Here is a 23,288-nt window from a genome sequence, read left to right as displayed (position 1 = left end):
TAGTGCCTTGTTCTTTGCCAATTCCTTCAATGCACCTTGAACTTCCTCCTTCAGTATCACTGACTCTTGATCATATGGTACTTCTTGAAGTGGTTGAACATTAACCATTTCCTTTTCGTACAGTGACTCTGTATTCCTTCCATCATCTCTTGATGCTTTCTGCATCATTCAGTAATTTGCCCAGAGAATCTTTCAATAACGAAAGTCAAGGCTTGATTTTTTTCTTCAGTTCCCCCAGCTTGAGAAATGCTGAGCATGTTCTTCCTTTTTGGTTTTCTGATTCCAGATCTTTGCACATTTTGGTGTAATATTTGGCTTTATCTTCTCGAGCTGATCTTTGAAATTTTCTGTTCAGCTTTGTACCTCCTCATTTCTTCCATTTGCTTTAGCCTCTCTATACTGGAGAGCAAGTTTCAGTGTCTCTTCTGACATTCATTTTGACCTTTTCCTTCTTTCTTGTCTTCTTAATGACTTTTTGCTATCTTCATGTATGATGTTCTTGATGTCATCCCACAACTCTTCTGGTCTTCGGTCTTTAGTGTCTAATGTATCAAATCTGTTCTTCAGATGATCTCCAAATTCGGGTGAGATATAGTCAAGGTCATATTTTGGCTCTGGTGGACTTATTTTCATTTTCTTCAGCTTAGTTTGAATTTGCATATGAGTCATTGATGTTCTGTTCCACAGTCTGCCCCTGGCCTTGTTTTGACTGATGGTAATGGAGCTTTTCCATCATCTCTTTCCACAGATATAGTTAATTTGATTTCTGTGTGAGGTTAATTTGATTCCATCTGGTGAGGTCCATGTGTAGTCTCTTATACTGTCTAAAGAAGGTATTTGAAATGAACAAATCACTGATTTTTGCAGAATTCTATCATCATTTCTATCCAGTATTTCTATTCCTGCATCATTTTTATCACCAAAGCCATATTTTCAACTACTAATCCTTTCTCTTTGCTCCCAACCTTTGCATTCCAATCACCAGTAATGATGAATACATCTTGATTGCATGTTTTATCGATTTCAGGTTGAAGAAATTGGTAGAATTCTTCTATTTTGTCCTCACTGGCTTTAGTGTTTAGTGCGTAAATTTGACTAATAGTGGTATTAACTGGGCTTCCCTGTAGGTGCATGGATATTATCCTATCACAGACAGCGTTGTACCTCCTGACTGATCTGGATATGTTCTTTTTGACAATGAATATAGCACCATTCCTCTTCAATTTGTCATTTCTGGCATAGCAAACCATGTGGTTGTCAGATTCAAAATGGCCAATACCAGTCCATTTCAGCTCACTAATAATGCCTAAGATAATCTATGTTCATGCGTTCCATTTCATTTTTGACAACTTCCAATTTTCCCAGTTTCATACTTCGTACATTCCATGTTCCGATTTTCAGTGGATGTTCACAGCTGTTTCTCTTCATTTTAATTTGTACCCATCAGCAAATGAAGGTACCCAGGGCTTTTCTCCCACAGGCTTTACTCCAGTCGTGTCATCATGGTCAACTCTACTTTGAGGAGGCAGCTATTCCCCAGTCGCATTTTGAGTGCCTTCCAACCTGAGGGACTCATTTTCCGGCACTATATCTGACAGTGTTTCTCTACTATTCATAAGGTTTTCATTGACTAAATATTCGGAAGTAATTCGTCACTTCTTCTTCCTTGGTGGTGTAAATTATTACATATGCCTGTTTTTTGTTCTTGTTGTTAGGTGCCATCGAGTCCATATTGACCAAAAAAAAAACAAAACAACTAAGGTGAATAGAGAGAAATACTGTTAACTGATGGTACATGAAGGGGTTTATAATCATCATAATGAAACAAGGTGTATGATTTGCTGAATGTAAAACTGATGATCTTCCCTGTAAACTTTTACTTAACCCACAATAAAAACCTTTAAAAACAAACAAACAAATTATTGTAGTTTGCTGTCAAGTCTATTACAACTCCGGATTACAGCTGTCCTCCATAGTTTCCATGGCTGTGACCTTTGGGAAGCATATTGCCAGTATTTACTTCTGAGGCACCCATGTGTGGGTTCTAAACACCCACCTTTTTTTTTTTAAATAGCTGAAAGTTTAACAATTTACAGTACCCAGGCACTCCATTCCATTAAGATTACAAGAAAACACTATGGAGCAGTTCTAATCTGCACAACACGAGTTTACCAGGAGTTGGAATCAATTCAGTGGCAGTGAGTTTGGGGTTTTTGTTTGTTTTTAGGTAGGTTGGCAAATTAGATTTTATGTCTTTCTCTAAACAAGTATCTTTTGTTTTCGGTATTCTCAATGTGTGGTCTTTTGTTAAAATATTAATGATAGGTTTGATTTTGTTACTTTAGTACTGTTAACGCTTTGTTTTTCCTTTTCCTTCATTTCACGAGTTTTCCTTGACCACTATTTGTCTAAATTAAAACCCTATCAATCAACCATTGTTAGTTTCTGCTTGTTTTGTGATATCCGTCAGTAAATGAGAGAAGCATAACTCTATTCTCTCTTCCTTCTTCAGATAATTACTTAATCCTTCCATCAGGAAATCTTCAGATTTTGAATGTATCTTTAGAGGACAGGGGATCATATAAATGTGCAGTGTATAATCCTGTGACACAGGAACTGAAAGTTGAACCCATTGGCCAAAAGCTCCTTGTGAGTCGTAAGTATTTGGGAGAATAATGGTAATTAGAAGAAGAGAAGTCCTTAAAAAAAAATCTCTTATGAAAAGTTGGAATATGAGAGTTCATTTTTCTTTCAGATTCTATTTGTCCTAAAATCTTTTTTAAAAGTAAACACTAATGCATTTTATAGTAGTACTGCACATGTTTTGAAAATATAATGCAAACAAAAAGAAAATTGTAGAGAAAATATAACTTTATTGATGGCTGACTAAATTATAAAACTTTTAGAAACGTATCTGTTTTCTTTGAATTTAGAATTTTAGATTCTGGTAGTTGAGTTGGGATAGAACTAATACTGAAAAGTACAATAAGGTACCCTTTGGTTGGTTGATGATGCATGGAGGGGATTGTAACCATGGCAATGAAATGATATAGGATAGGATAAATGTAAAACTGATGTTCTCCCTTGTAAACTATCACATAATTCACAATAAAACATTTTTTTAAAAAAGTATAATAAGGTAGTGGTTTCAGAACTTCTTTAGATATCTAGAGTTCAAACTGCTATTTCTGAAATATCTCTAAAGGACTACAACATCTTTTAATTTTTATTCTCAACTGAAAATGGTTTCACTACTGCCTAGGACCTTGTAGTATAAAGCAGAGTAAATAAGATAGTGGGGCTGTTCATAGTTTTGTTAGGAAAGAAATTGGAAGTGAATTCTTAACGAATTCTGGTTTCCCTTCTTTTTCTAGGCCCTTCTTCAGATGATTTTTACATTCTTCACCCCACTCTTTCTCAGTCACTAGCTGTTCTTTCTCATAGTCCTGTAACCCTGGAGTGTGTAGTGAGGGGAGTCCCCATTTCTCAAGTGTACTGGTTGAAGGATGGCCAGGATGCTGTGCTGGGAAGCAGTTGGAGACGGTTGTATTCGCATCTTACCACGGATAGCATTGACCCATTGGACTCTGGAAACTACTCTTGTGTGGTGGGAAACAAGTCTGGGAACCTAAAGCATGTGACTTACATGGTGAATGTTCTTGGTAAGATGATATTGACTACAGTTTTGGTTTTTTCAGTCAAGCTTTTTGCTGGTCTCATGGATGTTTGAATGGGAGATCAATTTATAAACTAAAAATGAAACAAGACCTGGAAATATCTATGCTAGTAGCTTTATTTTTTTCTTAAGGACTGCTAAATTAGGCAGTTTTTTTGCCCCTTAAATTTCTGAGGGGCACAAAACATGGTTTCACATGAGATATTCTTGGGAACTTCACCTCCAACTGGTTATATAATGCAGAGTTTGTTCTTGGTTCCATGTCATGAAGGAAAGGGACTGGAAATCAGTAACTGGGCACTTCTAGGCTGTATTAATATGTAGCATCCAGGAGGGAGAAGAAAGACTCAGTTGTTGTTGTTAGGTGCTGTCAGTTGGTTGGGAAAAATTCAGCACTGACTAGAACATGCCAACTCACAAGGATATCTATTTCATCTTGTCTGCCCTTCAAGATACTTTCACCTATGTCTGCTTCACACGTAGGCTCATTAAATTGCATTATTTCCAACCACATTGCAGTATATTCTCTTAGTCTCAGAATTACTACCTTTTTTTCAGCTACTTCACATATTTATCTCACATATTTATGTGGTACCTGTCAATGTTGTCTTCTATCAGTATATTTTCATGAAAACCAGGAGAAAAATGAATGAGAAGTAGAGTCTTAATATAATAAAATGTTGTAGTTCCTCTGCATGTGTTTCTTTGTAGCAGTGATGTAAGTCAGCAACACTGAAATTAGTCTGAGTGTATGGCCAATAGGCTTTAAAATACAGTGATAATCAGGGTTGGTGGTGGTGGTTATGTGCCGAGGAGTCGGTTCTGACTCATAGTGACCCTGTACAGGGTTCCTGAGGCTGTAGATCTTTATGGGCGCAGAAAGCCTCATCTTTCTCCTGTGGAACAGCTAGTAGTTTCGAACTGCTGACCCACTTGTAAAAAGAGCTACCAGAGCTCTTTTTAGTTAGAGTTGGATCATTTGGTTTGGACATACACCATAAATGTTGATGAGTGGTTAGTGTCTAGGAAAATGTGACTTTAAAGGATTTAAGGAAAATTTCTCTTTAGTATACCTGTGTTTCAGTAGTATAAGCACTAGCCTGTTTAGCTGCAAGGTGAGCAGTTCAAACCCACCAACCTCTCCTTGGAAACCATATACAGGGTCACTATGAGTGGGAACTCATTCAATGACACTTAATGGCAACAACTTCAAAGTAGAATTGACCTTTGAATAAACCTTGTTTATTTTTGGTTGTTATTTAGTATGAAATTCAGGAAAACATTTGCTTTATTTCAAACCAACTGCCTGAAAAAAATGCTGATCGAAGCCCAGGATTTGAAACTGTTTGTGGGTGGGTGTGAATATTTGTGGTTTTTTTTTTTTTTTTTTTTGTGGGAGATGTCGGGAGAAAGATGAGACTTTCTTCTCCTGTAAAGACTTGCAGCCTCAGAAACCCTATACAGGAGTCGATATGAGTCAGAACCAACTCTTTGGCACCTAACAAGACAGCAGTGAGAGATGAGCGAGTGGGAGGAGAAAGGCATAAAAAAGAGACTAATGTATTAATAACATAAGATTCATCCTCTTAAAGGAAAGCTAAAATTCATATCTATTTTTTTCTTGATGACCACAGCAGATAGGAGAATGCCAATAAACAGTGCAACTTAGTTTCATCTAGTTATTGGTTGAGCGAAGACTTTATATGACTCAAGTGATAATTTGAGAGGTGGTTGTTGTTAAGTGTTGTCGAGTCAGTTCCGACTCATAGCCATGCTGTACAGGGTATTCAAGGAGTGGTTTGGTTGGTGGGGTTGAACAGCCAATCTCATGTTTAGTAGAAGTGCTTATCCTACAGGATAAGCTAAGCAGGACTCTTTAAGGACTAGAGTTTAATTTATTGTTTTATTTTCAGAACATGCTTCAATTTCTAAAGGACTGCAGGATCAGACAGTGTCTCTGGGTGCCACAGTACATTTTTCTTGTGATGTTCATGGTAACCCAGTCCCCAACTGTACCTGGTTTCATAATGCACAACCTGTTCATCCTTCTCCACGCCATCTAACTGCAGGAAATGGATTGAAAATTAGTGATGTTACCATGGAAGATTCTGGGCTGTATCAGTGTATAGCAGATAATGGGATTGGATTTATGCAGTCTACTGGGAGACTTGAAATTGAAAAAGGTAGGCTTGTAGGTCCTGCAATATAGGAATTTTTATTTTATTGATAGACTGTTGATATGGTTAAGAATGAAATAATATTTATTAAAAGAATTCTGTAACCATAACAGAACTGTGTTCAGCTTCCATGTTTGTTTTTCTAGTTCCTTATAGCCATTTCCTTGTCAAGATCATTAAAAATTTTTTTTAATTTCTTTTCAAGAGATGCTACATAGTTTAATGAGTATTTCCCAGCTAGTTAGTTCTCCACTTCAGTATTAACTTGTTTCATCGTTTCTTGAATATCCTTCAATGTGCATATATAAGCAGTTACATACACATGGGTATGTATAGGCATTTTATAAAAAAATTTTTTTGTTGTTTTGTTTTTGTTTTTATATAAATGGTGGTAGCTTGCTTTACATAAAAAATTTCACTTAGGATATATCTTGGATGTCTTCCCATATGGTCCATAAAAAGGTATTCTCATTCCTCTTTAAATTAAATTAAATCCTCTTTAAATTTAAATTAAATGCTTAATATTCCATTGTATAGTTTTAATGATTTGACTAATACATTATTGATAGTCCTTTCTAATTTTTTGCTGTTACAAGTAGAGCTACAGTAAATACATATGTAGAGTATTTTGCACATGTGCAAGTATCTATAAAATAACTTCCTAGAAATGAACTTGCTGAATAGAAACATATATGAATAGGCAGTTTTGATAAATAATAGTAAATTGTTCTACATAATTGAATACATTTATTCTCCCACCAGCATTCTATAACAGTATGTGTTTCTCTATACCCTCACCAAAGCAAGTTATTGTCAGCTTTTTTAAAAACCTTTGTCAATCCCATAAACTAAACCATTATTTTAAAATCGGCATTTCTTTTATTATGAGTAAAGTTGGGTATCTTTTCATATACTTAGAAGCCATTTGCATTTGCTTTTCTGTGTATTGACTAGTGATGGTCTTGCCCATTTTGAAATTAGATTCCTTGTCTTTTTTCTTATTGATTCATAGATCATTATGTATTAGATTAGGGTTGTTTAAAGACAGCTTTTTATGTATAGCTGTCTTTACAGGAAGGAGGAAGAACAAAACAAACAACAACAACAATCAATTATCAGTCTTCCAGGACAGAGAAAATGAATTGAATTAAATTCTGATGGAAATGCCTTTTATTTGGCGCACTCTGAGTTTATGTTAACAATGTCTTTTACAACTAATACTAAAAAGACCTCATGAGACTTCTTTTTGTAGCACTTTCAAAACATAGAAGGCAAAACATGAGAGCATCTTTAGGTGAAGTCCTTGTGGGAGGCTCGGCTAATATACAACAAGCCTGTACAATTCTCCAGTAGCAGATGACCCAAGCAATGAATGGTGACCACTCAAGGGAATGAGAGCAGCACACCACACCTAGACTGGTTTTCCCTAAACATCATTGTTCTATCTTATTCACTGCATAAAAAACAGTACAGACATACTTCAGAGCTATTGTAGGTTTGGTTTCACATCACCACAATAAAGCAAATATCGCAATAAAACAAGTCAAATGCATTTCTTAGTTTCTCAGTGCATAAAAGTTTATACTATGTTGTTGTGTTGTTAGATACTGTTGAGTCAGTTCTGATTCGTAGCAACCCTATGCTCAGGAGAACAGAACTCTGTCTGGTCCTGTGCCGTCCTAACAATTATTGTTTGATCCCATCACTGTGACCATTATGTCAATCTGTCTTGTTGGAGATCTTCCTCTTTTTTTGTTACCCTCCATTTTACCAAGCATGATGTCTTTCATCAAGGAATGATCCCTCCTGACAACATGCCAAAAGGAAAAGAGACGAAGTCTCACCATCCCTCCTTTGGCTGTACTTCTTCTGAGACAAATTTGTTTGTTCTTCTGGCAGTCCATGATACACTTAAAATTCTTTGCCAACACCATAATTCAAAGGTATCGATTCTTCTATGGTCTTCCTTATTCATTGTCCAACTTCACATGCATACCTTAATCCTCAAATGTACATCTTTGTTCTTGAACCTTTTTTTTTTAGTGTTTTATTGTGAATTATATGATAGTTTACATGGGAGAACGTTAGTTTTACATTCATTCTATCGTACATCGTATCATTGCCATGGTTACAATCCCCTCCATGCATCATCAACCAACCAAAGAGTATACCCTGCAAGCCTGCCCCCTACACTATCCCTCCCTCCCACTCTTTAGCTCACAGTCGCTCTCCCTCTCTGGATCTAAAGCCCCCTGCTGCTCCATGTCTCCACATCTTTGTCTCTGCCTCCATCTCAGGCATCACTGTTTCTCTGGGTAGGGTGCTGCTCTCGGCTCTTCTCCATTGATGGTCCTAGGGACCTCTGCTCCTAAACTGAAAAGTTAATCACTTCCTTCCTTGCTATAAAATGTCTACCTTTACATTTCCAACCTTCACAATCAGTACTGATAACAATTATTCACTGTTGTATCACAAGAGACCCATCTGCATTTCATTTCATCAACTCCGCCTAGGCAGATTGGATGCTACTCACTGGAGATTCTGCCTTCCTCCAGGACCCCTGTATCTAGGTTCCCTCTTGAAAGCTTGTAAGCCAGTCACTTCTTGCCTTTGTAGCCCTACCACCCCATTTTGGGTAGCCAGTGTCCAAGTTGCCCATCCCTGTCTACTATGTGTAAGGAGGGGGTGGGAATGATTTTTGCTGTAAGAATTTGTTCCCTCTTTTGACCTTCTGCTTCCATAGATGTAGGTCAAGTTCATCAAATTGCATCAGATTACTCTTTTTTTCCTCTTCTTTCTTTTTCTGGTTGAGCTCTGATCATCCAGTCATTAAAGCCAGGTCAAGTGGGTATTATCTGCAAGTGTGGGTGTTCTTGTGCGTATGCCCTCTCTTTTTATCAGCTGAATGCTTCACTCTCCATATTGTAGGGCTTAGCTCGCCACTTCATTGTTGTTTTTCCCTCACTTCCCCTTATTGGTGACAAGCGTGGTCACCAATCAGAGCGTGTATTCCCATTGAGTCTTGGAAGGGGGTTTGCAGTGAGGGGACCCAATCACTTGCCTTGATGTTTGCTGGGCAAGCAACTTGTTTGTTCTTGTAGTAACAGTCCGTCTGCCTCTATTGTTTTGTATTTTTCCTGTAGGTCTTTCTTTCAAGAAGTTTCTTCTATTCTTCTAGCCGTTCCAGGCTGGTCTGCTCGTCCTTTCAAGTGGAAATTTCCTACCTCTGGAGATCTGGATATGGTTCAGGCTTCTACCTATAGTCTTATGTATTGCAGAGGCTCCACAGGGAGCCTCCTTCACTGGGCACATTGTAGCCCCATTTTAGGTGTTCCAGTCAGTTATAGACAGAAGACGGACTTAAAAGCTTTCTATGGTGATGTTTCTGACTATTCCTTTCTCTCCCCCTCCAGTGTCTATTTTATATTATAATGCAAGGAAAACCAAGATTCAAAAGACAACCAAGCATCTTAACATTATTCCTCCCTTTTCCCCATTCCAGCCATGTCTCAATCTCTGTATCCGAGAGCACTGTAGTTCCAAGGTTGTGCATTAGATTAGTTTTTGATATGCAGTAACTGTTATAAAATTTTTTTATAAAGGGTTTCTTGGGTGGTGCAAATGGGTAACCACAACTAGTAAGATTTCTCTGACCTAACCCTACCAAGTTACACTGTATCGTTTCCAGTGCTTTTTATAGTCACAACTGATTCATGTGGAGAGCTGAGATTCAAGGGAAGGGAAGGCTACACCAGAGCATGAGGACCCTCTTCAGTGATTAACTACCAAATACTGCTCTCAGTTATTAATAGGTTAAACAGAATCCCCCTCCAAAAATAAATAAATATCTGTACAGGCACAGAAGATTTGAACGATATGTAATTTAGAGTATTGATTTGCTGAACATCTTTAGAACTCTACACTTAACAATTAGAAAATATGCATTTTCTTCTAACCATTCATGAAATACTTTAACAATAGACTGTTCCGTCCAGTAGGCTGTAAAGCATGTCCTAAATGTCAAGGAATCAATATGATATACAGCATATCATACTGTATCTAGTGCAATTAATGTGTAATTTTACAAATCACCATGAATTTGGAAATTTAAATTAAAATCATAATGGAAATTTAAAAAAACTATGATCTGAATGATATTGAAAATGCCATATCAAGTGTGTGTAATACAGCAAAAATGAACCTTAGACTGAAATTTATAGGCTTAAATGCTTATAAAAGAAAATAAAAACAGAATGAATTCAAAGAAAGGAGATTATAAAGATAATCAACTAAATGGAAAACAAAGATAAAGTAGAATTAATAAAGATAAAAGTAATTTTTAAAATAAAATTTAATAAAATGGTAATCTTAGGCAAAATTAACCAAGAAAAATAAAAGCATATATAAATGAAAATTAAAAAGGGCTATAAGCTCAAGTGTTATAGAGATACAAAATATCAAGACCATTGACAAAACTCATGAAATGTATGTGTCAGGGTTGTATCCTTTCACCATACTTAGTCTGTATGCTGAACATATAATCTGAGAAGTTGGATTTATGAAGAAAAAATGGCATCAGGATTGGAAGATGACTTATTAGTAACCTGTGATACTTAAATAACATGACCTTGCTTGCCCAGAGTTGAAAAGGACTTGAAGCACTTTGATGAAGATCAAAGGCTACAATGTTTTCAATATGGATTACAACCAAACGTAAAGAAAACAAGAATCTTCACAACTGGACCAGTAAATAGCATCATAATGAATGGAGAAAATATTGATGTTGTTAAGGATTTATACTTACTTGGATCCATAGTCTTCACCCATGGAAACAGCAATCAAGAAATGAAACATTGTATTGCATTGGGCAAATGTAGTGCGAAACACTTCTGTAAAGTGTTAAAGATTAAAGATGTCATTTTGAGGGCTAAGGTGTGCCTGACCCACGTCTCATATGCATATAGTTGCCTCATATGCATACAAAAGTTGGACACTGGATAAGGAAGACTGAAGAACTAAAGTATTTGAACTATAGTATTGTTGAAGAGTATTGACTACACCATGGACTACCAGCAGAATAAGCATATCTTGTCTTGGAAGAAGTATTTCTGACATGTTCTCTAGAAGCCTGGATGGCAAGACTTTTTGTCTCATGTTCTTTGGACATGTTGTCACGTAGGACCATTCCCTGGAAAAGGACAACATCATGCTTGGTAAAGTAGAGGATCAGTGAAAAAGAGGAAGACTTTCAATGAGATACTGACTGCAACAAGACCTCAAACATAGCAATTGTGAGAATGGGACAGTAATGAGGCAGTGTTTTGTTCTGTTGTGCATAGGATAGCTATGAGTCAGAAGCAACTCATCAGTACCTAACAGCAGCAGCCTGATATACTTTATACCAGAAATTTATAAATATTGGCAAATATGCATAAATTCTTATGAAAAATACAACTTGGCATTATTTTGTGGCTTATTAACTAATGTATTTATATATACATGCGTAGTGCTGGGGGATAAAGCACTGGACTGCAAGGTTGGTTTGAACCATAGGTCGACAGTTCACACTCACCAGCTGCTCCTTGGAAACCCTGTACAGGATCACTATTGAGTTGGAATAGATTCAATGGCACTTAACATCAACAACAATTGGCACTGTAGGATAAGCACTCAGCTACAAGATTGGTTTGAATAGCAAGGTTGGCGGTTCAGACTCACCAGCCGCTCCTCAGAAACCCTATACAGGGTCACTATGAGTCAGAAATGACTTGATGGCACTTAACCACATATATATCTAATAATTCCTAGTAACGTAGTAGATTATGAGTTGGGCTGCTAACCTCAAGGTCAGAAGTTTGAATCTATTTTTCTGTTCCCATAAAGATTTACAGCCTTGGAAATCCTATATAGGGTCACTATGAGTTGGAACCAACTCCATGGCACACTACCTACCACCATATACATATGTGCCTGCATAGATACATATATACTTGCACATACATTTTTTATTTGTTTTTGCTGATGTTCAGGCAGTATAATCTTGATTCTGCAGTTACAAAAGATAGTACAAGAAAGGAAAATTAAAGTTCGATCTCAATTACAAATCCTACCCCAGGCAAGCTCGCTACCATCAAGTCAGTTTCAACTCATAGCCACCTTACGTAGTATTTTCAAGACTAACTCTTGAAGGGAGCAGACAGCTTCATCTTTTCTTGTGTTATGAATGTAGGTACAAAAATCTTTAAAAAAATATTGACAGCTCAGCAATGTATAAAAAAGAAAATGAATCTTGACCAAGGAGTTATCCTTGGAATCCATTAAAAAAATTTAAATTTTATTTACCCTTCTTATTAAATAAAGGAGAAAAACAATTTGATCATCTCAGAAAACGTTTCACAAATTATCTATTCATGTTAGACACTCTTAGAAAAGTGGAAATAGAAGAACATTTTCTTAACTTGATAAAGAATATTTAGTGAAAACTTAAGAAAACATCATATTTAATGGTGAAATGTTAGAAGCTTTCCCTGTATAGTATCTTATATTCATGATTATACTTGAGAACCCTAATGAGCCTCAAGAAACAGAAATAAAAGATTTAAGGATTAAAAAAAGTAGCCATAGTTTTATTAAGTTACAAATGATATAATTGTCAACAGAATGTTCTAGATAGTTTGTTGGCAAATTATTAGAAATAATAAAAAATATTTGCCAAGGTGTCTGGATGAAGATCAAGGAACAAGAATTAGTTGATCTTCATCCAGATAGCTTATTAAACACTCTTATTATTTCTAATAATCTGCCAACAAACTATTAGGAACAAACAAAATATAATTTAAAAATTAGCTTTTTATTAAAGAAGACTCTATTACATGGAAATATTACAGTTCATGGCTACCCAAATTCAGCATCATATAGTTGTTGGATATCCCCAAAACTGTTTTTTGATTCATAAAATTTCTATTTAATACATAAGAGTATTTTGAGAACCCAGAAAAATTGATTCTAAAATTTATCTGAGAATACTCAAAGGCCCAAGAATAGGTCAGATACTCCTAAAATAAGAAGAAAAAGAACTTGGAAGACTTGTCTTATAAGATACTAAAATTTATTTTTAAATCTATAGTAATTCAGAAAGTTATGTGCAAGAACAGAAATAGACTCATGGAACAAAATAGAAATTGCCAAAAGAGACATTAGTGCATAATGACTTGACTGAGATGGCGCTACCAGCTCACATCAGAGAAGGGATGTCAAATTTCAGATAATGAGGTGAAATGTTTTCACCATGAAGAAAACAGTGAAATTAAATCTCTAACTCACTTCATATACAAAGATGAATTGACAATGGAGCTAATACTTAAATATAAAAGCAAAATGTAAGTGCTTCTGTGGAGAACATAGGGAATATCTAGATATCTCTGGGTAGACACATTTAACAAAACATTTAATTTAAAATGCTAGTTTTTCAAAAAGATGGATAAAGTTGACTATTAAAAGATATCATAAAAAAATGAAAAGAAAAGCAAGAAATGTGATAAATACTATGAACATATATAACTAGCAAAATATATGTAGTTAGTGTTCTCTGGTAGCGTAGTGGTTACAAATCGGGCTGCGAACCTCAGGGACAGCAGTTTGAAGCTACCAGCTGTTCTGTGGGAGAGAGATGAGGCTTTCTGCTCCCATAAAGACCTACAGCTTCGGAAACCCTGTACAGGGTCACTATGAGTCGGAAACAACTCCACGGCACATAACAACAACAACAACAACAGTATACATAAGGAACTTCTCTGTAGCATTAAGAAAAAGATAAATGATCCTATAGAAAAAACTTCAAAAGACAGTGGATTAAAAAGATGAATGGAACATAAACACATAAAAAAATGTCCAACCATTATAAGTACTCAGGGAAATACAGGTTGTGGTCAGTGGGATGCCACTTTGTAATTTTTCATTAAGTGCCGTCCAGTCAATTCTACTCACAGCATCCCTGTATAGGGTTTCCAAGGAGTGGCTAGTAAGCTTGAACCACTGACTTTGTGGTTCAGACTGACCTTGCAGTCCATCACTTTAACTAATAGTGAGATACCACTTGTTGTTATGTGCCATCTAGTTGGTTCTGACTCATAGGGACCCTGCAGAGTGTTTCTGAGGAGTAACTAGTGAGCTTGAACCACCAACCTTGTGGTTCAAACCGGCCTTGCAGTCCAGTGCATTAACCCACAGTACCACACTAGATATCAACTAGAGTAGCAAAAATTAAGAAGTCTGATAGTGCCTAGTGTTGGTTGGTTTTGTTAAAAGTAGGAATTTAGCTTCAGTAGAGCCCTAGTGGCATAATGGGTTAAGTATTGGGATGTTAACTACTAGTGTAGTTGTTCAAATGCAATAGCTGCTCCAAAGGAGAAAGATGAAGCTGTCTGCTGCCATATTTAGTCTTGAAAACCTTTAGGAGCAGCTTCTCCTCAGTGGCAGTGACTCAGTGGCAGTAGGTAGGACAGGGAAAAGAGGGAAATACTAGAGGAAGCATCATTTGTGTTGATCAGTATTTCATTGTTGTTGTTAGGTGCCATCGAGTTGGTACTGACTCATAGCGACCCTATGTACAACAGAATGAAACACTGCCTGGTCCTGGGCCAACCTCACAATTGTTGACATGCTTGAGCCCATTGCTGCTGCCACTTTGCTAATCCATCTCGCTGGGTGGGGGTCTTTCTCCTTTTCTCTGATCCTTCACTTTACCAAACATGATATCCTTCTCCTGCAGTTGGTCCCTCTTGACAATATGTCCTTATTCCATTGTAGTGTCACTTAAAAATACTCCCAGAGAGGATCTGGGACCAAAAGGAAACAGCTGGTGCCACTTTAGTATTGAAACAAAAATGTTGTTTATGTCTGTGGTAAGAAGTAAGCTTATCACCTTTAACCCGCATCCACACCTCCCTGCTCTAGGCTTTTTGTATTTATGCTGTTTTGTTTTGCTCCCCTAGAATTGACTTTTCTTGAAAGAACTGTATTTAGCCTTATGCTTCTTTATATCTTTTTCACATTTAAGTTTCAAGGGTTTGGTTTCATATGTTCTGTATTTATAGTAGTCAGATATGTATAATATACTTTTAGAAAGCTCTTAATATTTTTTTGTGTGTACATTTCTTTCTTTTTGAAGGACAATACATCTACATAGGAATGAATGTTTTGTGGCCGCAGAGTAAGATGAAGTCTACATTCATTGACATTTTCTATTGGTGAACATTGTTCTGATCATTACTAAAACATTCATGCAATAGGATGGAATTATTTTGTGTTTTATGTACTATAATGTTCTTAATGTTTTGTATATGAATTACTTTTTTTAATAGACAATGGATTCAAGCCAGTTATAATTACAGCACCAGCAAGTGCAAAGGTGGTAGATGGAGATGTTGTTACTTTGTTCTGCAATGCCACTGGACTGCCAGTTCCAATCCTTCGTTGGTATGACAGCCATGGGTTGATAACCAGCCACCCATCTCAGATCCTTCGATCTAAATCCCCAAGATCACACTTAGCGAAGCCTGAAGCTGTTAACCTGGACCCTGCTTACTTCGTAATGTCGCGAGCTGGCTTAAGTTCTCTCTATATTCAGGCTGTTAGTCAGAAACATGCTGGGAAATACATCTGTGAAGCTACAAATGAACATGGTACGGTGCAGTCAGAAGCATTCCTCACAGTTGGTGAGTTGCCATTAATGTTGTTTTTTCTCAGTGTAGTTGTGTTCTTTAATTATAGGGGATAACAAGTTTTGAAATGTATTTTAGTTAATCCAGCAGTCTCTAAATAACATTTTTTTCCTCCCCAAACATCTGTGAAATGTAGAACTGTACCTTGGCCTTCAGTCTTTGATGTGTTTAAGCTTTCACATGGAAAGTTCCCATTTGTGAGCAAGCTCAGGATATGACATGTTTCTGTGATTAGTGCTTTTAATTCTTTTTGTTTTGGAACATTTTAATGTGGTTTGGGTGTAAGTTTACTTTCAACAATTCCCTTAATGGAACAGTCTTGTTCCCACTTCCTCCCTGGGTTACCTGTGTTCATTCGTCCTACTTTCCTACCTCTTTCTGCTTTCTGAAATGTATTTTTGGGCAAATGCTGCCCCTTTGATTTCATACGGCTGGTTGTTCTAAGAAATCTGTATCTCATGTATGTTACTGTTCACTTTATAGACGTGTCTTATGTTTGACTGCAAGGTGCTTCCCGGGGTTGACAGATTCACTTTCAGATTTGCACGGTGTCTAAGGATCATAGTCAGGGGATTCCACCGTTTCTATCAGCCCAGTAAATCTGATCAGTTTAGGATTTTGAATATTGTTCTGTGTCCAGGAGCTTCTGTTGTAATCCTTATCACAGAATTGGTAATGAGAGCCGGAACCATTTGATTCTTCTGTGGAGACTGTGGTTCATATGTTCCATTACTCCTTAGGAGTAACTGTTTTTGTAAGTCTGATTTTCTTGGCTCTTTTTTGCTGTGGATGTGAACAGACCAATAATAGCATTTTAGATGGCCCCTTGCAAGCTTTTAAGACCCCAGTCAATGCTCACTGCTCACTAAAGTAAAATATAGAACATTGTGTTTATGGACTATATTATGCTAATTGACCAAGAGGTCCCCTGAAACTATGGTCCTGAGTCCCCAGCCAATGACTCAGTCTTTCAAGGTATTTGTTATGACTAAACATTTTCATAACTTTACCCCTTGATATATATGTTCTACTATATACATAGATACATCTTTAGCACGTACAAAAACATAGAACTCTCCTCTGCTAAACCTATCTATATAAATATTCATGGATGTTTTCACACACCTATTCTACTTACAAATCTACAAATGTGTCTATTAGTATAAAAAAAAAACAAAACACTGGTAGCACAGTACATTCAGTGTTGGATTGCTAACTGATAGATTGGTGGTTCAAACCCACCAGCTGCTCTACAAGATAAAGATAAGGCAGTCTGTTTCCATTAAGATTTACAGCCTCAGAAATTCTGTGGAGCACTTCTACTGTTTTAAAGGATAACTGTGAGGTGGAATTAACTTGATGGCAATAAGTTTTTTTGCATCTGTATTGGAGATCGCATGATTGAATTCTGCAAAATCAATAATTTGTTCATTTCAAATACTTCTTTAGAAAGCATAAGAGATGATTATACAGACCTTACCAGATGGAATACACAGAAATAAAGTTGACTACATCTGTGAAAATAAATGATGCAAAAGTTCCATATCATAAGTAAAAACAGCCAGGGCAGATTGTGAAACAAACCATCAATTGCTCGTATGCAAATTCAAACTGAAGCTGAAGAAAATGAAAACAAGTCCACAAGAGCCAAAATATGACATTGAATACATCCCACCTGAGTTTAGAGATCATCTGAAGAACAGATTTGATACATTAAACACTAAAGACTGAAGACCAGAAGGGTTGTGGGATGACATCAAGAATATCATACAGGAAGAAAGCAAGAAGTCATTAAGAACACAAGGAAGAAGGAAAAGATCAAAATGGATGTCAGAAGAGACACTGAAACTTGCTCTCCAGTGTAGAGATGCTAAAGCAAATGGAAAAAATGAGGAGGTCCAAGAGCTGAACAGAAAATTTCAAAGGTCAGCTTGAGAAGACAAAGTCAAATATTTTATAATAAAATGTGCAAAGATCTGGAGTCAGAAAACCAAAATGGAAGAACACGCTCAGCATTTCTCAAGCTGGGGGAACTGAAGAAACAATTCAAGCATTGGCTTTCGTTATTGAAGGATTCTCTGGGCAAATTATTGAATGATGCAAAAAGCATCAAGAGAAGATGGAAGGAATACATAGAATCACTGTACCGAATGGAAATGGTTGATGTTCAGCCATTTCAAGAGGTAGCATATATGATCAAGAGCCAATGATACTGAAGGAAGAAGTGCATTGAAGGAATTGGCAAAGAACAAGAAACCAGGAAAAGATGGAATAAAAGTTTAAATCTTTCAAGAAAGTGAGGCGGCACTGGAGGCATTCACTCATCTATGCCAAGAAATTTTAAAGACAACTATCTGGCCGACTGATTGGAAGAGATCCAATATTTGTGCCCATTCCAAAGAGAGGTGACCTAATGGAATGCAAAAATCATCGGACAATATCTTTGATATATCCCATGTGAGTAAAGTTTTATTAAGGGTAATACAGAAATGGCAGCAAGCATACATTGATAGAGAACTTCCAGAGGTTCATGCCGGATTCAGAAGAGGCCATGGAACGAGAGATATCATTGCTGATGCTCAATGGATCTTGGCTGAAAGCAGAGAATATCAGAAAGATGTTTACTTGTGCTTTATTGACTATGCAAAGTCTTTTGATTGTGTTGATCATGTCAAGCTGTGGACAACATTGGAAAGTATGAGTATTCCTGAACACTTAACTGTGCTCATGAGGAATCTGAACATGGACCAAAAAGCAGTTGTTCTTATAGAACATGGGAACACTGAATGGTTTAAAATTCAGAAATGTGTGCAACAGGGTTGGTATTCTTTCACCATACTTATTCAGCCTGTATGCTGAGCAAATAATCTGAGAAGCTGGGTTCTATGAAGAAAAATGTGGAGTAAGTATTGGAGGAAGTCTCATTAACAACCTGCGATATGCAGATGATACAACCTTGCTTGCTGAAAGTGAAGAGGACTTGAAACATTTACTTATGAAGATTAATGAGCACAGCCTTCGATATGGATTACATCTCAATGTCAAGAAAACAAAAATCCTCACCACTGGACCAATAAACAACATTCTTATCAATGGAGAAAAGATTGAAGTTGTCAAGGACTTCATTCTTCTTGGATCAACTATCAACACTCACGGACGCAGCAGTCAAGAAATTGAACGACGTTTTGCATTAGGCAAAGCTTCTGTACAAGACCTTTTTAAAGTGCTGAAGAGCAAAGATGTCAGCTTGAGGACTAAGGTGAGCCTGACCCAAACCATGGTATTTTGAATAACCTCATGCATGTGAAACCTGGACAGTAAATAAGGAATACTGTAGAAGAATTGATGCTTTTGAGTTATGGTGTTGGAGGAGAATACTGAAAATACCATGGACTGCCAAAAGAACCAACAGATGTGTGTTGGAAGAAGTGCAGCCAGAGTGCTCCTTGGAGGCCAGGATGGCCAAACTTTGTCTCTCATACTTGGGACATATTGTCAGGAGGGACCAGTCACTGGAGAAGGATATCATGTTTGGTAAGGTAGAGGGTCAGAGAAAAAGTGGAAGACCCCCCAGCGAGATAGATTGGCAAAATGGGAGCATCATTGGGCTCAATCGTGGTGACAATTGTGAGGTTGGCCCAGGATCGGGTAGTGTTTCATTCTGTTGTACATAGGATCGCTATGAGTCGGTGCCAACTCGATGGCACCTAACAACAACAACAACAACAACAACAACGTGCATCAGTTGTTGTTTGTTGGTATTGTTATTGCAGGATTCTGTATGTAACAGTGTTCACCATTACCATTGTTACCTTTTATTCTTGTGTACCCCCAGTGTCTTCTTTTACCTTGTTCATGTCGACTTTCCCTCCACCCAAATTAGTATGTGTCTACTGGTGTGGCGCCATAAGATAAGCACTGGACTACTAGCCACAAGATCGGCAGTTCAAACCCATCAAACACTCCTCAGAAACTGTACAGGGTCACTGTGAGTAGAAACTGACTTGATGGCATTTAACAACATGCATTTGAGTTATGGTGTTGGAGAAGAATATTAAAGGTACCATGTACTGCCAGAAGAACAAAGAGATCTGTGCTGGAAGAAGTACAACCAGAATGCTCCTTAGAAGCCAAGATGGACAGACCTTGTCTCTCATACTTCAGACCTATCTTCAGGAGTGACTGGTCCCTGGAGAAGGACATCATGCTAGGTAAAATGTAGGGTCAACGAAAAAGAGGGAGACCCCCCAACGGGATGGATTGACACAGCTGCAGCAATGGGCTCAGGTGTAGCAGTGAGGATGGCGCAGGACCTGGTGGTGTTTCGTTCTGCTGTATGTATGGTCGCTGTGGGTCAGAACCAACTTGATAGCACCTAACAACAACAACCATAACAATCTAGTTAGTAATTTTCTCAGTCTTCTTCTCCTATCCCAGTAACCATCAAAGAATTTGTGTTTCTTTCTATAAGCCTTTTGCATTTTTTAAGTTTTTTAACTTCTGAGCTAAGTGAAAGTTTAAATAGCAGGCTATCAGTTTCATATTCAACAAATCATACACTTTGTTTCATTACAATAATTGCAATCTCTTCCCCATACCAACAGTTAACAGTATTTCTCTCTACTCACTTTAACTATTGCATTACTCCCTGTGTCTCCTACTTCCTTCATGTTTGTTCTGCTAACCTCCCCTTTTTGAATAATGCCTGCCCTCTCACCCATGTTAACAAGTGTCTACCCTTTAGCCCATGAATCATTTTGATTTTCCCCTCCTTTTGTGATTGACATATTGCACTCAGCATAATGTTTTCCAGGTTCATCCATATTACTGAGATGTTTTATTGGTCATACTTTTCCATTGCATGGTGTTCTGTTTTATGTATACCATAGTTTGTTTACTCATTCTTCTGTTGATAGGCATTTAGCCTGTTGTCATCTTTTTGGTACTGTAATGAACATGAGTGTAATTTCTACCAGTGTCCCAGGAAATACAACTGTAACCACAAAAGATGTTTTTCAGTCACCTGCTGCTAACACAGCCAATATTCAGAGACAGTGCTCAGTGCCAAGACAGTACTGCACAGCAGAAGAGGGGAACATGAATCTCCTATATCTGCCTTTTTACTGGAGGGCAACCTGAGAGTTTTAAGGAGAAAGAAAATCACAATCTGGGGTAATTGTGATCAGGCATTGTTGTATTGTTTTTCTGTTCCAGTAATTAGGGTGATCATATCAGTAGTTAGGGTGGTTACAAGTGAATCGTAGTGACTGTTACAGCCTTTCTTGTTTGCTGATTTCGCCTCTTTTCCCAGGAGAAGAACTGGTCCTCCTTGTTTGGACTACTTGTTCTGCTCTGGAGATTGAATAGGAGTGAGTAATTCTGGAATGTAGTGAAGAAGGGAGTTAAATTTTAACTAAGGCCATTACACTCAGATGGTTACTCAGGCGTTATTTCACTTTGATGGTGGTGGTTATGTGCCATGGAGTCGGTTCCGACTCCTAGTGACCCTGTACAGGGTTTCCAAGGCTGTAAATCTTTATGGGAGCAGAAAGCCTCATCTTTCTCCCACGGAACAGCTGGTAGTTTTGAACTGCTAACCTTGAGGTTCACAGCCCGATTCGTAACCACTACGCTACCAGAGCTCCTTTTATTTCACTTTAGCCTAAGCTAAAACCTTTTAGTATCTCCATTTCTCAGTGCGCTCACTTGACAACCGTGACCCATTATTGCTTCTAGAACTATAAATAGACTTAAGTCCCAGTGAGTCCCAAAGATGAAGTACAAAGTATGACATAGGCAGAGCTACGTTACACTTCAAAATAATTGTTTGAATTTTCTAGCATGTACAGTATGTACAAACAGAAACCTGGAGAATTAAGCGTGGGGATGACTGTTAAGGGTGTGGATAAGCGATAAGGAACATAAAATTGGATCCAGCTGAATTCGTTGATAATGGGCCTGCTATGAGAAGCAAAGATTCTTCATTCCATGGTTTACCTCATGCATTTAGGGGAGGATCTCATAGTTTATCTGGCTGGTTAACTGAACCATGGATGGTTCAGGGGCCTACAATAAATCACGTTGAAGTATCAGACCTTCCTTGGCATACAGTAAAGCAAAGTATCTAAAAGCTTAGGGAAATGGGCATGTTAGAGTAGATTTATCAGGGTAGGCTCTTAGACCCACACATGCATACCCAGAGGATACATCTTTTGCCACAACAGTGAGGAACAAATTTGTAAGGGAGTCAAAGTCTCTTTGAAGACTGCTGTGATGGTTGTTTTATGTAAGTCAGAGTTGACAATGGGAACTGCCGTAATTGGTAGGACAAACACTAGACTGCTATCTGAAAAGTCAACAGTTCAAACCCACCAGCTGTTCCTCAGGAACTGCTCAGGGTCAATATGAATCGGAACCACTTCAACGGCACTTAACAGTAACAACTACAGTGGTGCTGATTGGACCTCATGGTGGTAGGGGCAAAGTAACAGTACTTAATCAGCAAAGTCAAGGTGAGCATGGTTACTGTAATGGGCAGCAGAGTCAAAGTGGTGATGTGTGCTGTAGAGTCGGTTCCGACTCATAGCGAAGCTTATACAGGGTTTCCAAGGCTGTAAATCTTTACAGGACCAGAAAGCCTCATTTTTCTCCCATGGAACAGCTGGTAGTTTCGAACTAGTGATCTTGAGGTTTGCAGCCCAATTAGTAACCACTATGCTACCAGAGCTCCTTAGAGTGAAAGTAGTAACCAGAATAATCTGAATCTTGTGGATTTATGGCATGGCTACTTAGGAAGAGTGTCCCTAGGAGTGAAGCCCTACTTAGAACAAGTGAATGGCAGTAACTGGAATCTCCAGAATAGAGTTGCTATCCCTCAGTCAATCAGAAGTAAGTTACAGATCCACAACCCCTTGAGGAAGGACCCCACTACATTCCCCAAAGTTTATACTTAGACTTTCCCCCAACCTTCTCCAAAGGGCTCTTCTGTCTTTCATAAGAGTGACTATTTATTGGGAAAAAGGAAATAATCAGACTTCTGGGGAATTACTGGACGCTGCCTGTGACTGACTTCACACTAATTCCAGGAGACCCCAAACATCACTGTGGCCCACCAGTCAGAGTGGGAACATGTAGGGCCAGGAACTCTGCTGTTACATCCCTTCCGAACCCATTTTATGAGCTCCTTGACTTACAGAAACCCCCCATAGTTTTCTCCTGTCTCAGTCCAATAGCTGCACTAGTTTTTGTTTTGGGTTTGTGTTTTTCCTTTTTAGTTGTTTCATTGTTTTGTTTATTCGCTCTCTTCCTTCTTTTGCTATTCCTGCGAATTTTATCCTTTCTTTCTTCACTTTTGTTTTTCCTTTTTCTGTCTCTAATTTTCCTCTTCATTTGTTTTTCCCCTTTTGATCTTTCTTTACTCCTCTTTTTATTCTTTTCATCTTCCCTTTCTCTGTTTTTTTCTAAGGGTCATGTTTATTTTTTTGTGTGTTCTCTTCTATAGCTTCCTTTTCCTGTCCTTCTTTTGTTTTTATAGTTGTTGTTGTTATCAGGTGCCATCAAGTCAGAACCGACTCATAGCGACCCCATGCACAGCAGAATGAAACATTGTCCGATCCTGGGCCAACCTCACTACAGCCGCCACACTAGACGCCATCAATAATGCCACCTGGCTGATCCATCTCGTTGGGGGTCTTCCTCTTTTTCTCTGACCCT

General features: G+C 37.8%; 1 protein-coding gene across 1 annotated transcript in view; it reads left to right on the top strand.

The window, feature by feature from the left end:
- Positions 1–23,288, top strand: part of CDON (cell adhesion associated, oncogene regulated) — a 133,629-nt gene that overhangs the window by 9,680 nt on the left and 100,661 nt on the right. The window contains exons 4-7 of the mRNA XM_006874581.1: positions 2,513–2,656; positions 3,375–3,662; positions 5,590–5,859; positions 15,216–15,569. Of these exons, the coding sequence (XP_006874643.1) occupies positions 2,513–2,656; positions 3,375–3,662; positions 5,590–5,859; positions 15,216–15,569 (1,056 nt within the window). The remainder of the gene's footprint in view (positions 1–2,512; positions 2,657–3,374; positions 3,663–5,589; positions 5,860–15,215; positions 15,570–23,288) is intronic.

Source organism: Chrysochloris asiatica, unplaced genomic scaffold (assembly GCF_000296735.1).
Source record: "Chrysochloris asiatica unplaced genomic scaffold, ChrAsi1.0 scaffold00287, whole genome shotgun sequence".
NCBI lineage: Eukaryota > Metazoa > Chordata > Mammalia > Afrosoricida > Chrysochloridae > Chrysochloris > Chrysochloris asiatica.
The sequence above is the reverse complement of the archived record's forward strand: the minus strand, read 5'-3'. Positions and strand labels throughout refer to the sequence as shown.